General features: G+C 39.9%; 1 protein-coding gene across 1 annotated transcript; it reads left to right on the top strand.

The window, feature by feature from the left end:
• Positions 1-911: 911 nt before the first annotated feature.
• Positions 912-7,745, top strand: LOC145460186 (uncharacterized). The gene has a single exon (XM_081444927.1). It carries the CDS (start codon positions 2,642-2,644, stop codon positions 5,474-5,476), a length of 2,835 nt encoding a protein of 944 aa, XP_081301053.1. The 5' UTR covers positions 912-2,641; the 3' UTR covers positions 5,477-7,745.
• The last annotated feature ends 3,422 nt before the right edge of the window (positions 7,746-11,167 follow it).

Raw genomic sequence — 11,167 nt, 5'->3', positions numbered from 1 at the left:
GGACTTCCGTTGGGTAGCTGACCGGCCGGTCCCGTGAATAGCGTAGGCTACGAGCGCATGGGTTAGGCATTATGCATGAGAAAGAAAAATTGGTGTGGAATATTCTTAGAACATCCTTATTTTGCTGCTATTTTAGAATGTCTGCTTCGGTTACGCTCCTCGGCATTTTGAACAATGCAGGGAAATTTAAAATGGCTCTCATCGGATAGACTTAATTCACTTTTTTCTTCGTGGGAAAACCTAATTGGGTTCTGCGCGACACTGAACTGGCTTTTTATGTCTGTTTCGGCTGCTTTCATAGCCTGCAAATTTAGGTCTATTGAGTTATTATTGAAAACAAGAAACAACAACAACAGCAGCGACTGCTTAAAAAAAAAAGCGATTGCTTTTATGAGCCACAGAAAAAAAGTAGATCGAAAAACTCGAAACGACTTTCCAAGTTGCCGGTTCGATTTAAAACAATTTCACTTACTGACAACTCCGTAACTCCGGAAGAAAACAGAAATCGGATTTTTTAATTTTAATTAAACGTATCAAAGAAACAGTTTCGGGTGTGTATCTTTTTATATATGTATTATATAGAAGTCATATATAAATAAATATATATTTCTTTATGTTCAAGACTCCCTGGTGGGAAGTCAATAAACTGTGCATTTCTTGTTCGAAGGGGTAAGGGAAAAGTGGAGGTTGTTCGTTAAAGCGCATACATTAAGTCTTCCTTTATCATGTTTGCTAACCATTAGCAATGAAAGATTGACATGTAAACCGCCAAGTACTGTTATGGCTTCCTTACAAGGTCGGAATTCGAACTAGTGATCGGTGATATACAAAAGAGCTCGTCAAACACACTTTGACCAACGACTTCCGGTATTTGCACCGGTATTTCCAATTATGGACACCCACGCGATGTGATAATAAGTTAGGATATTGCATGACTTTTGCTTCAAAATGTCCAGAAATCGTATACAGGATAATAAACGGTCAGGTTTTCGTTAAAAAGTGATCAAAATCTAATTTTAGCGTGACTTTGGTTGATTTTTTTCACGTTCGCGTGAAAATTAAAGGGTTTTCTTTTCGACGGGCGTTTTGTTTTCCAAACTTGATGACTCTTCGAGTTTTTATGCGGAATTAGATTCCGTGTTTCGGTTGGCAACGAAAACCACAAAAGATGAACATTAATCTGATATTATTAGTTCCAAAACTATTGATTAATCGTACACGAAACACGATCATATGACGAACCTTGTGTAAACCACTTTAATCAAGACCTAACTTGTTTGTGTACTACGGAGCTTGTGAGATAGCAATGACCGTAATTTCTAATTTTGTCCACCATCCCTGAACTGCAAAAAAGCTTTTCGTGTCTGGGTCAAACATTTGCTATTGCTGAAGGCTGATCTCTCCCCTCCCAATGCTGGGGAACTTTTTAACAGATGACCACTACCAAATAAAGCGCTCTTGATGAAACAAACCGCAAAATATCGAAGCCTTCTTCCCTCTCGTCAAATAATATCGTCTTTATATTTGAATCATTTTGCCCTGATTGACGTTTTCTTCATCCACGTTAAGAAAGTTCCTGATCCGAGTGCAGATCTGTTTTACACTGAAATCTTCGCGCGTTGACCTTTATAATGGACTTTTGGGAGCAATAGATACTGAATAGACGGGCTGACGTAAAATTACAGGGGTTTGGTTTACACGTCATATCCGTGGAATTTTTGCGTAGAGTCGCCAGGGGAAAGTCGATACAGTCATCCGCCTGTCTGCACCAATGAAATCTAGTCCTTCTAGAAGATATAAATTGAGACCAAGGACACAATTGTACATAGAAAAATAATTAAGTTTTCTCGATCACTATAGAAATGTGTGATATGCATTCATTGACCGGATTAGACAAAGCCCTTGAGTGATTGCTGTCAGACTCGACCAATCATACGCTGAAGAAATGGACTAATTTCAAAGGTCAGCGGTCCATGTGCTGCACATTTCCTGCGAACGAAAAGGTGTTGTTTGACTGGAAGGAGCAACTTTTTGAACTTCTTTCCTTCTTTAGTATTTACAAACAAGACGCGAGAGAGCGCGTGCAAGCACTGCTTACATTCTGGAGTGGACAGATGCCGTTTTAGAAACTGCCACACGTCTTAGATTCTTATCAACTAATTGATGACTTGGGAACTCATTTGTCCATGAATGAAAACGACGTGACAGCAATCACCAAGAACCAATATCCAAGTATTTTGTGAAATTCGACCCTGGAACTCTAGCCCAATTAAGCGGCGGACGAATTCTTTGAGCGATTGAAATCACGAAGCCAGTGTCTTTGTTTACGGGCAGCATCTGTAAAAGTCTCTCTTCAGATCTTCTCAACTTTACACTACCATCGAAGAATTGCGTGTAGGCGTAACTAGTCTAGCGGAGCGCGATTTCTTCATTAGCGTGTTAAGCCAGTCGGATTGGAATGCCATCGATGTATGGACATCTTTCAAGGTGCCAACGTGGTGTGAATTTCATCCTCTTTCAAGGTTCTTTGTGAAACTCAACTGTTGGTGACATAGTGACCAGAAGTTTAAGCAGCGATCCAATTGAATGCAATGTTGATTTTTGTACATGTAAATTGGCGAGTGCTGAATTGATAACTCAAATGCAGCATATACAAACTATGGCATCTCCGATTAAGCGAATCATGAGTTTACGGGAGACGAAATCAAATGTTGTGGACGATTCGTCTCCTTCTCAGGCTGTTAATCGAAAGCCGAAATTCCTTAAAATTTTGCGGAGGCCTTCCTTCAATCAAGGAAGAAAACGAAGCACCGAAGAACGGGATAATCGTGTCGCGAACGAAATGGCGGATGATCAACAGAATGTGGCGAAGCCGGTCGTTAAATCGCCCAACCAAACACGCGACTTAGAAGCTTTTCAACAGTACCACAAAGAACTGCGAAGCGCTGTGCAATATTTCATCCTCGTCGTGGACAAATTCAAAACCAACATGGACATTGTCATGGCTAAAATTCCCGATAACACTTCCATAGTGTTGGAATCAGTCATCAATATCGATAATATGCTAGATACTTGCCTACGGCTTCACAGCAGCAATCGGGATTTGATGCCGCACAGAATGACAATTCATAAGCGTGTTGCAGAACTCGTTCGCTGGACCGACCAGCTCTTAGTTCGAGGCAATGTGAAAGGAAATCTCGAAGAAGGCGTCGAATTTGTCAAAGAACTCGATGCGAGCGTGAAGGAATTAGTTGATTTGGCAATACCTCGGCTGAGGAAACGTCAAGTGAACGACGAAATCAGAAATTCTATTTTCATGTTCGAGGGGAGCAGTGAAAGCATTCAAGTTGGCGAGGAAAGTTCTGATTTCGGACACTCGTCTAACCGAAGAGATTCTGGAATAAGTGAAGGAAGTCTAATTGATGGAACTGCTCAAGATTCCAGCTCTTCACGTGCTTCCCCTTCAACTTCCCGTGATTCGGGTCGTGGTTCTTACAACTACATCCTTGATCAACCTGATTCAGCTCCTCATACTAATGGCTTATTAAGCCCACCAGAACCACCAGTGAGAGGACGTCATTCATACAGAACCACGTCAAGTTATAACCAAAGTAATGTTACTTTGAAGAACTCTGATTGGTCACTGAGCCAGGCGAGTGACACATCAAGCTATCGCTCCCTTCCACAATCACCCATTAGTTCACAAGAAGAATTTACTGGTCATGCATACCTATCCGCTGCAAGTTCTATAGAGGAAGGCTCATTCTACTCTGCCGATGAGAATGATCATATGCCGTCATTTGAAGAACCAGATTGTCCTATTATCCAAGCAGATTTTCTGGGATACGTAGAGAACCATGAACCATCGAGTCCTAAGAAGAAGACAAAGTCATTTCAAGTGTACATTGAACTTGTTGGAAATTACACTCAACCTTCTGATGGGATCTTACGGCGACCATCGTCAGCCTATGATGGTTACCAAGAAAATTTTAGGAGGAGCATTGCGACCAACAATTCACCCACCTCGCCAGTGCTGAAGAAGGAAATGTTTGCTTTTCGAAATGTCACTGACTCTGAACGTTCCCATTCACTCCCAACCCTTCAAGGACATACAGGGAAAGTTATGCCATCAAACCAACTCCAATCCAATGGTACCCTTGACTGGAATAAGAATGTTCGGCCTGATTCTCAAAGAAAGAAGTTACTTCCACTTGAAGAGGAACGATGTCGGAAGAGAAGTAACGCCAGCAGCAGCTTGAGCAGTTTGAGTGGGACAGAGGACGAGGACGTTAACACCCCTGCCCTGGACTGCCTGGATGTTTCTAGGTTTCTTGTTTATCGCGATGAAGATGATGGTCCTTCACTGATTGGTGGTGCTATTGATGCCCTGATTGTCCATGCCAGTGGTTCTACCAAGAAGGACTTGGTCTATTACGAAGCTTTTCTTACCACATACAGAACGTTCATCTCCCCCAAGGACTTGATAACCAAACTTCTCTACAGGGAGAGAAGGTTTCGTGAGAAGGGTTGCAAGAAAGCAAGCCAAAATGCTTTCTTCTTGCTTTTGCGAGTTGTTGATGAACTGACTGGGAAAGTCGAGAGGAGCATCTTGGAGCAGTTAATGAAAGAAGTCTATCGCCTTCTCGTCAATGGTGACATAGTCCTTGGGAAGATTCTCCGGGACAAGATGTTGCCTAAATGTGAGAACTACTATCGTTCGCGTACTTCATCAGCAATAAATCATCCCATGGCTCCTTTGGAACCATCCCAGAAATACACTGTCTTGGATTTTCATGCTGAGGAACTGGCAAAGCAGCTCACTTTAATTGATGCAAAGAATTTCCACAACATCGAGATTCCGGAAATCCTTGCTTGGGGCAAGGAGCAAAAGGAAGAATTGTCACCAAACTTGTGCATTTTCACAGAACATTTCAACAAGGTTTCCTATTGGTGCCGCACCCACGTTCTCTCCTTTGAGAAACAGAAAGACAGAGAGCAAGTCTACGTCAAGTTTCTGAAGATCATGAAGCATTTGCGAAGGTTCAATGACTTTAATTCTTTCTTTGGAATCTTGTCTGCATTGGACTGTTCTGCAGTCAGGAGACTCAACTGGTCAAAGCACTTGCCAGAGAGCTTGTCTGAGTATACAGCATTACTCGACAGCTCATCGTCATTCAAGGCTTACCGTGATGCCTTGGCGGCAGCAGAGCCTCCATGCATCCCATATCTTGGACTCATTCTTCAAGATGTCACTTTCGTTTACCATGGCAATGCCGATGAGCTGCCTGACGGCAAAGTGAATTTTGTCAAGAGATGGCAGCTTTTTAACATTGTGGACAATGTGCGACGATTCAAACTAACTTCTTATGAATTTGAATGGAATGATCAGATTGCGCAGCTGTTTGCTGGAATGGACAATTTCTTGTCAGAGGAGGATTTGTATGACAGGTCTCTCAAACTGAAGCCTCGGGAGTAAACTCATCTTATGTAGGCATGACTGAATTTTAGTTCAAGTTTGCTACATTAGTGCACTTTTTACTCCAATTTTTTTTTTAATCCAAGCAATATAATACATATAGCATTAAGCTTTCCATTATCAAATTCCCCTGCAAAATGTGATTTTTGTTGTTTTTTTTTTAATTGCATTTTTCCCATGTTCGATAGTCTTGTGCGGTTACATGAAATTATTTTTCATGTGTAAAGTTTAATATATTTGATGCAAGACACAATTGGAAATGTTCTGGGAAAGTTTTTACAGGTCAAATCAATTACACAAGACTCTCTGTTGGTATAACTGCATTTAAATCAGGTTGCTGCCTAGATAACAATCCTAGAATATGTACACATATGGTGAGATTTCAGGACTTTTAGTCTTGTCATTCCACTGAGCTGAAAGAATTCCATATTGACCTAGCTCCAAAGAGTTGTTAGAAGTTTACTTGATTGGCCTTTTGCAAACAGAAAATCCCATGGCGCAACAAGGACGGACGATGATGATGATGATGATGATCTTGTTTCCTCAAGGCATTGAAACCTAATTGAAAATGCACTCCTGATCACAATATAGCTGCCGAAAATTGGTCACGAAAAATCAAGTTATTGCAACCTGAAATCTTGAAGCAAAAAAGTTTACAGAGAGTCTAAGTTACTGCCATTTGGTTCGAATTATTCTCTTGAAGTTAATATCTTTGACTGCCCTGGTCACTTTGTACCTATCATATAGGAACACAACATAATATAGCTGCCGAAAATTTTAATGAGGGCTTTGTTTTGGTATGCAGTCATTCAACAGAGGGTCTTGATGTATACGAGACATTTTTGAGACAGAGTTATTATCCGAGTTACTGAAGTGAAGATTCGCAACTAATCGCCCCAAAAAAGTGTTTTAGCCCATAAGAATTGTTTTATGTTTTTATTAGCAAACAGACCTACTTATAGGGGTGGCGAATGGTACATAGAAAAATATTGGATCTCAAAAAGTCTTGATCCAATCTCAAATCTAGGAAGCTTTTCTGATGTGCTGTGAAGTCTCATTTGTTTGTGTTTCTTTTGTCTTGGCATGTAAAATCGTTTTAGTCTCAGTCTTGGATTTTTAAACTAGGGTCTTGACATCTTGGCAAGTCTCTGTTTGTACCATTCGTCGCCCGGCCTTAATTGTAGAAACTTAATTATCTTTCAGCATGTATTCTGTAACTATTAAGAACCTCCCAAGGTTTTATCAGTATCATTTGCAGGTGTAGATGTAACAAATTTCTCAGGAGTTGAATGTTTATCCACTGTATAGATAGTCTTCTTGCATACAGTAATATTCTTATATTGTTTTTACCCAGACAGCAATATTATTTATGATGTGAGAGGTCAAAGCTTGCATGCTATGGAACAGTTGCTACTTTCAATCACCTAGGGGTTTACAGCAAAATTAAGTGTAATTTATTTTGTGCAATGAAATCGTGAGCAAGAGAAGGTTTTGCAGTGTTTTTAATTATAATTTAAATGACTTAAAAGATAACCTATTTTTGTATTTTTACAAACAAATCTGAAGGCACTTTTGGCTAAGTGTAAATTGATCACTTCTGATCTAAAAATAGTGTTGTGTACTCGAAAAAGGTGCCTCATCCAAATGAAATCATTTTCTGTGACTTTTATTTTCAACAAGTGGAATTTGCAAAAGTATTAATTTTTTCTTGAATAAATCAAGTTTTGCTTTAAGTCAAAATTGCTACACAGCAGGAAACAAGAAATCTTATTTGCCCGGCTGATCTCATCTAAAAAAATATTTCAGTGTTACAAAGTCTGATTAGAACTCTTGGAGCATTTCCTTCTTATAGTTTTCAATAACAAAAGAATTTTTTACCTGAGAACTTGGTGAACATAAGTAAATAATAAGTTTAAAAGCTGAAAATGCGTCTGCAATGTATGGCAAAGGTTTTGATTGCTTAATATTTTGTTACATTTTAACTCTAAGGTGCCAATTCTGTTATGCAATTCAAAATTATTTTTATGAATGAAAAGTTACAATAACTCGGTCACAATAGGAAACCATTATAAGAATAGATAAGATATCAAGGTCATTTAGTTTCCCGTTTTGATTGTAATCAGTTTTAAGATCTTAAAAAGGAAGTTTTAAAAAGCCACCCATTACCTCTAATTAAATTTGTAAATAATTTACATTTGTCTAACCTGTGATGAATAATTACTACCAAACAAAAACTTTTTTTATATATTAAAACAATTTTGAAGTAATTCTATGTGTGGCTTATTTTATTGAGTTGTGCATTTTAAATTTTATGGAATCTGTAACATAAATTAGTCAAAGAATGTCGGTTTTGGAACAGAAATACAACGTATTAACGACCTGTGCTAGATGGTTATCAGAAAATACTAAGATTTATCTCATGACACAGGAGAAATGTGAAACATCTACTAAGTACATTCTTGTGACTCTGTTGTTTTTTTTATCCGTTTCTTAATTTAGAGCGAACTTCAGGAAGTACGGTTAGAAACTAAGGCTTGATTTAAAGTATTGTTTCTCATTTTGACTTTAAAAAAATATTTAAGAAAGAAGAATGGTCGTTTATTTTTAAGCTGGATTTTGGAGATTACTGATATAGGCTTTTGGCGGCTAATCCTTCTTTGCAATGAGTTCTTAGCAACCTCTGCTATGCCCAAACAGTCAAATCCTTGACTTGTAATGAGCTCATTTTCTTCCCACAGAGATCTCTTGATAGAAAACTTAAACTGGAAGATTCTCCAAGTATCTTTGCTTAAGTTGAAATCAAATCGACGCCGGTTAACGAATTGACAGTTACAAGCTTGCTATTCAACTAAGCAACACCGTGAACTATGAAGCCAATTCATAACATTTTAAGAAGTGATTGAGGTTTTCTGACGAACGCTAGATTTTTGTTTACCGAATTGAAAGGAACCACTTTCTACAATACATTACGGAAGTTTCAGATTTCATTTTAAGACAGAAAATCTATTTTTACAGAACAGAGCCCGGTGCAAGACGACGAAAAATACCTTTGCATTTCTTCAATACCTTTCTAAACAGCTGAATTCAAGTTCTTAGAATTTTTTTTTAATTTGAAATAATTGAGTTCTGTCGTTGACAGATAGTGAACTAACCTAAATTTTTCTGCCTTATGGTTAGTTATTTTGTTACACAAATCAGAATTAAAGTTATTGTTACAAGATCAAAGCTAAAAATACCATCAAAGCACTTTCATATTTACCATTCAAGGTCAGTTCGTGACATCCCAAACATTTTGATTTCTGTTAAAGCAAACGGGAACATATTAACAATTGTTGTTGTGAGGCTTGAGGTAAAAGGCTTGTTTGACAGAGATAATACTCTAAAAAGTTCCATCTTCCTCTGAAAAACCTAATTTTTGGTGTTACATTAAAAAAATAACGTGCAACTCCCTTGGCTTCATAAGTGAAAAATTCAAATTATGTGTCTTGATTGAAAAGATACTTGACAAAAACGCGAATGGAATGATAATTACGCTCCGTTGGGAAAACCCATTTTAGTGGCAAAAGTTACCGTGTAGGGAGGTGTGGGGAAACAACATACCATAACAGAGTCAACGGAGCGAATCGTCGCGTCGGTCACGAAAACACGAGGCAGGGAATATAAAGGCCTCAAAACACGAGTGAAATATGTCAAATATTGCACGCCACTTTGCACGCAGCAGTTTGAGACACGCTGTAACTTTGCGCGCAACATTTTTAACTTTAACATAACCAAATGTGACGACGGGAGCTACAGTCTTGATCAATTTAAATGAAAAATTTAGAACACCCTTCCCCCATTTGAAAGATGAAGAAAAGAAAAAAAAGAAATGGTACGCCGCTGGGTTTAGCGCTAGTTCATTATTGATTTGGAAAGAGGGGTTGTTGTATTTCTCCTTTTATTCCGACCATGATTTGAAATATCGCAAATGTTCAGTACTTTTGAGGTCGAAGGAAACAGATCTTAAGATTGACAGCCACATATTGACACACGCACAGTGTTTCGAATAAACTATAATCTTGTCTGTACGAGAAAATTAAGACCACCCCTCCCCCGTTTCCTTGGTGAATAAGACGGCGCGTACGAGTTCATGAAATTATTCCCCGAGTGGTTCTATTTCCCTTGTTATTCCAAGAGTGTCGTTAAAAGTTGAAATTGCTGCGCTGCAAAATTCCGTGTCCACCAAATATGGCTGCGCACAGTTGTGAAAAAGTGATACAACATCTCTCTCCTTCTGCGACTTCGCGCGCAACTGTTCCTCGTGTCCCTTATCCACATGCGCGTGCAAAGAGGTGGCACAATTATCAGCCATTGCCTGCCTTCTGGCTATCCAATCTCAAACCAAACGCAACGATCTGTTTATTTTTTAAACTCTTCTCCCTTGAGAACAAAATAACTAAACAGCTGTTTGGATACTTGTTCAGGCTTAGTTACCTTCGCAAATTAAGTAACTGTTAACACCAAAACTCGCCTGCCGCGTCATTTACGCGGCAGGTTATGCCTAGGCTTGAAAGCTGTTGCTGCGCGCAATAAATATAATTCCAGGGCTGGGACGCAACATGTAGACAGTTCCTTGTCAGGAGTTCTAAGGGCCTGTTTACAAGGAGGGAGGGTTACCCTAGCAAGCGGGTTAACCCTAGGCTGGAGGGCAAAAGATACCCCAGGTAGGGTAACCCCTACAACCCGTACCCGGGACAATTTCATGTACGGTTACACTCAACGGGTCTGGGAACAAGAGAAAGTTAACCCAGGTAGGCGGGTTAGCCTTACCTGGAGTGTTTACAAGGGAAAAAGTTAACCCGCCTGCCAGGGTAACCCTAGCACGTAGATAGGGTAACCCGCCTACGCAGGTAACCCTGGCTGCCTTGTAAACACGACGAAGGAAAAAAGAGGAAATTTGTGAGTGCTGGGGTAACCTGCTTGCTAGGCCCTAAGATATCATGACAATTCAGTGACCGAACAATGAATTATTTAGACAAAAAAAGGCTGATGCTATATATGAACCGGGTATATGAGCTTATATTACATTATCTCCTGATTATGTGAAGCTACACACACAAAAAAATGTACTGGTCCCAGCTAGTCTAGATCTCTTGTAGTCCCGCATAGTTCAATGGCAGAACACCCTACTGATGCGCTCAACACCTAAAAATCTTCTTGTCTTCGAGAAGCTTGCGGCGTCACTGACTGCTTAACACTCCCCGCCCTTTCTGAGGAAAACCTGAACGTAAATTAGTCCTCAGACAACGTGAACTAGATAATCTTGACATAAGCACTGATTCATCCTAAAGATCGAAATCACCAATTTCACGAAATTCTGCACAATCGCAAATTCAATCTGCTCTGTTCTTGCGAGTCCAAGCTAGCTAGTTAACAGGCTCCGGATCCAGCTGAAAGGGTCTGACTACCGGGTAAGGGCCAAGAAAGAACTGGATGAGAGAGGATTGGCCGAGGGTAGTTGGGACTGCGGAGGCTCTCCCATCCTCTCTCCTCCTCTCTCTCCCCTCGTCTCTCTTCTCTTTCTTCCTGCTCTCCCTTCGTCCCATCCTCGACCAGAAAGCTTGTTCGCAGGCCAGTCCAAGCCGGTGTGCGCTCCTTTGCTGAACAGAGCTTAAGGCTGGCGATCGATCATCATCATTCATACCACTGCTA

Source organism: Orbicella franksi, chromosome 11 (genome assembly GCF_964199315.1).
Source record: "Orbicella franksi chromosome 11, jaOrbFran1.1, whole genome shotgun sequence".
Classification (NCBI taxonomy): Eukaryota; Metazoa; Cnidaria; class Anthozoa; order Scleractinia; family Merulinidae; genus Orbicella; species Orbicella franksi.
The sequence above is the reverse complement of the archived record's forward strand: the minus strand, read 5'-3'. Positions and strand labels throughout refer to the sequence as shown.

Bases quoted from the DNA above. Each gene is read 5' to 3' on its own strand.
- LOC145460186 (XM_081444927.1), top strand. From the start codon at position 2,642: ATGCAGCATATACAAACTATGGCATCTCCGATTAAGCGAATCATGAGT.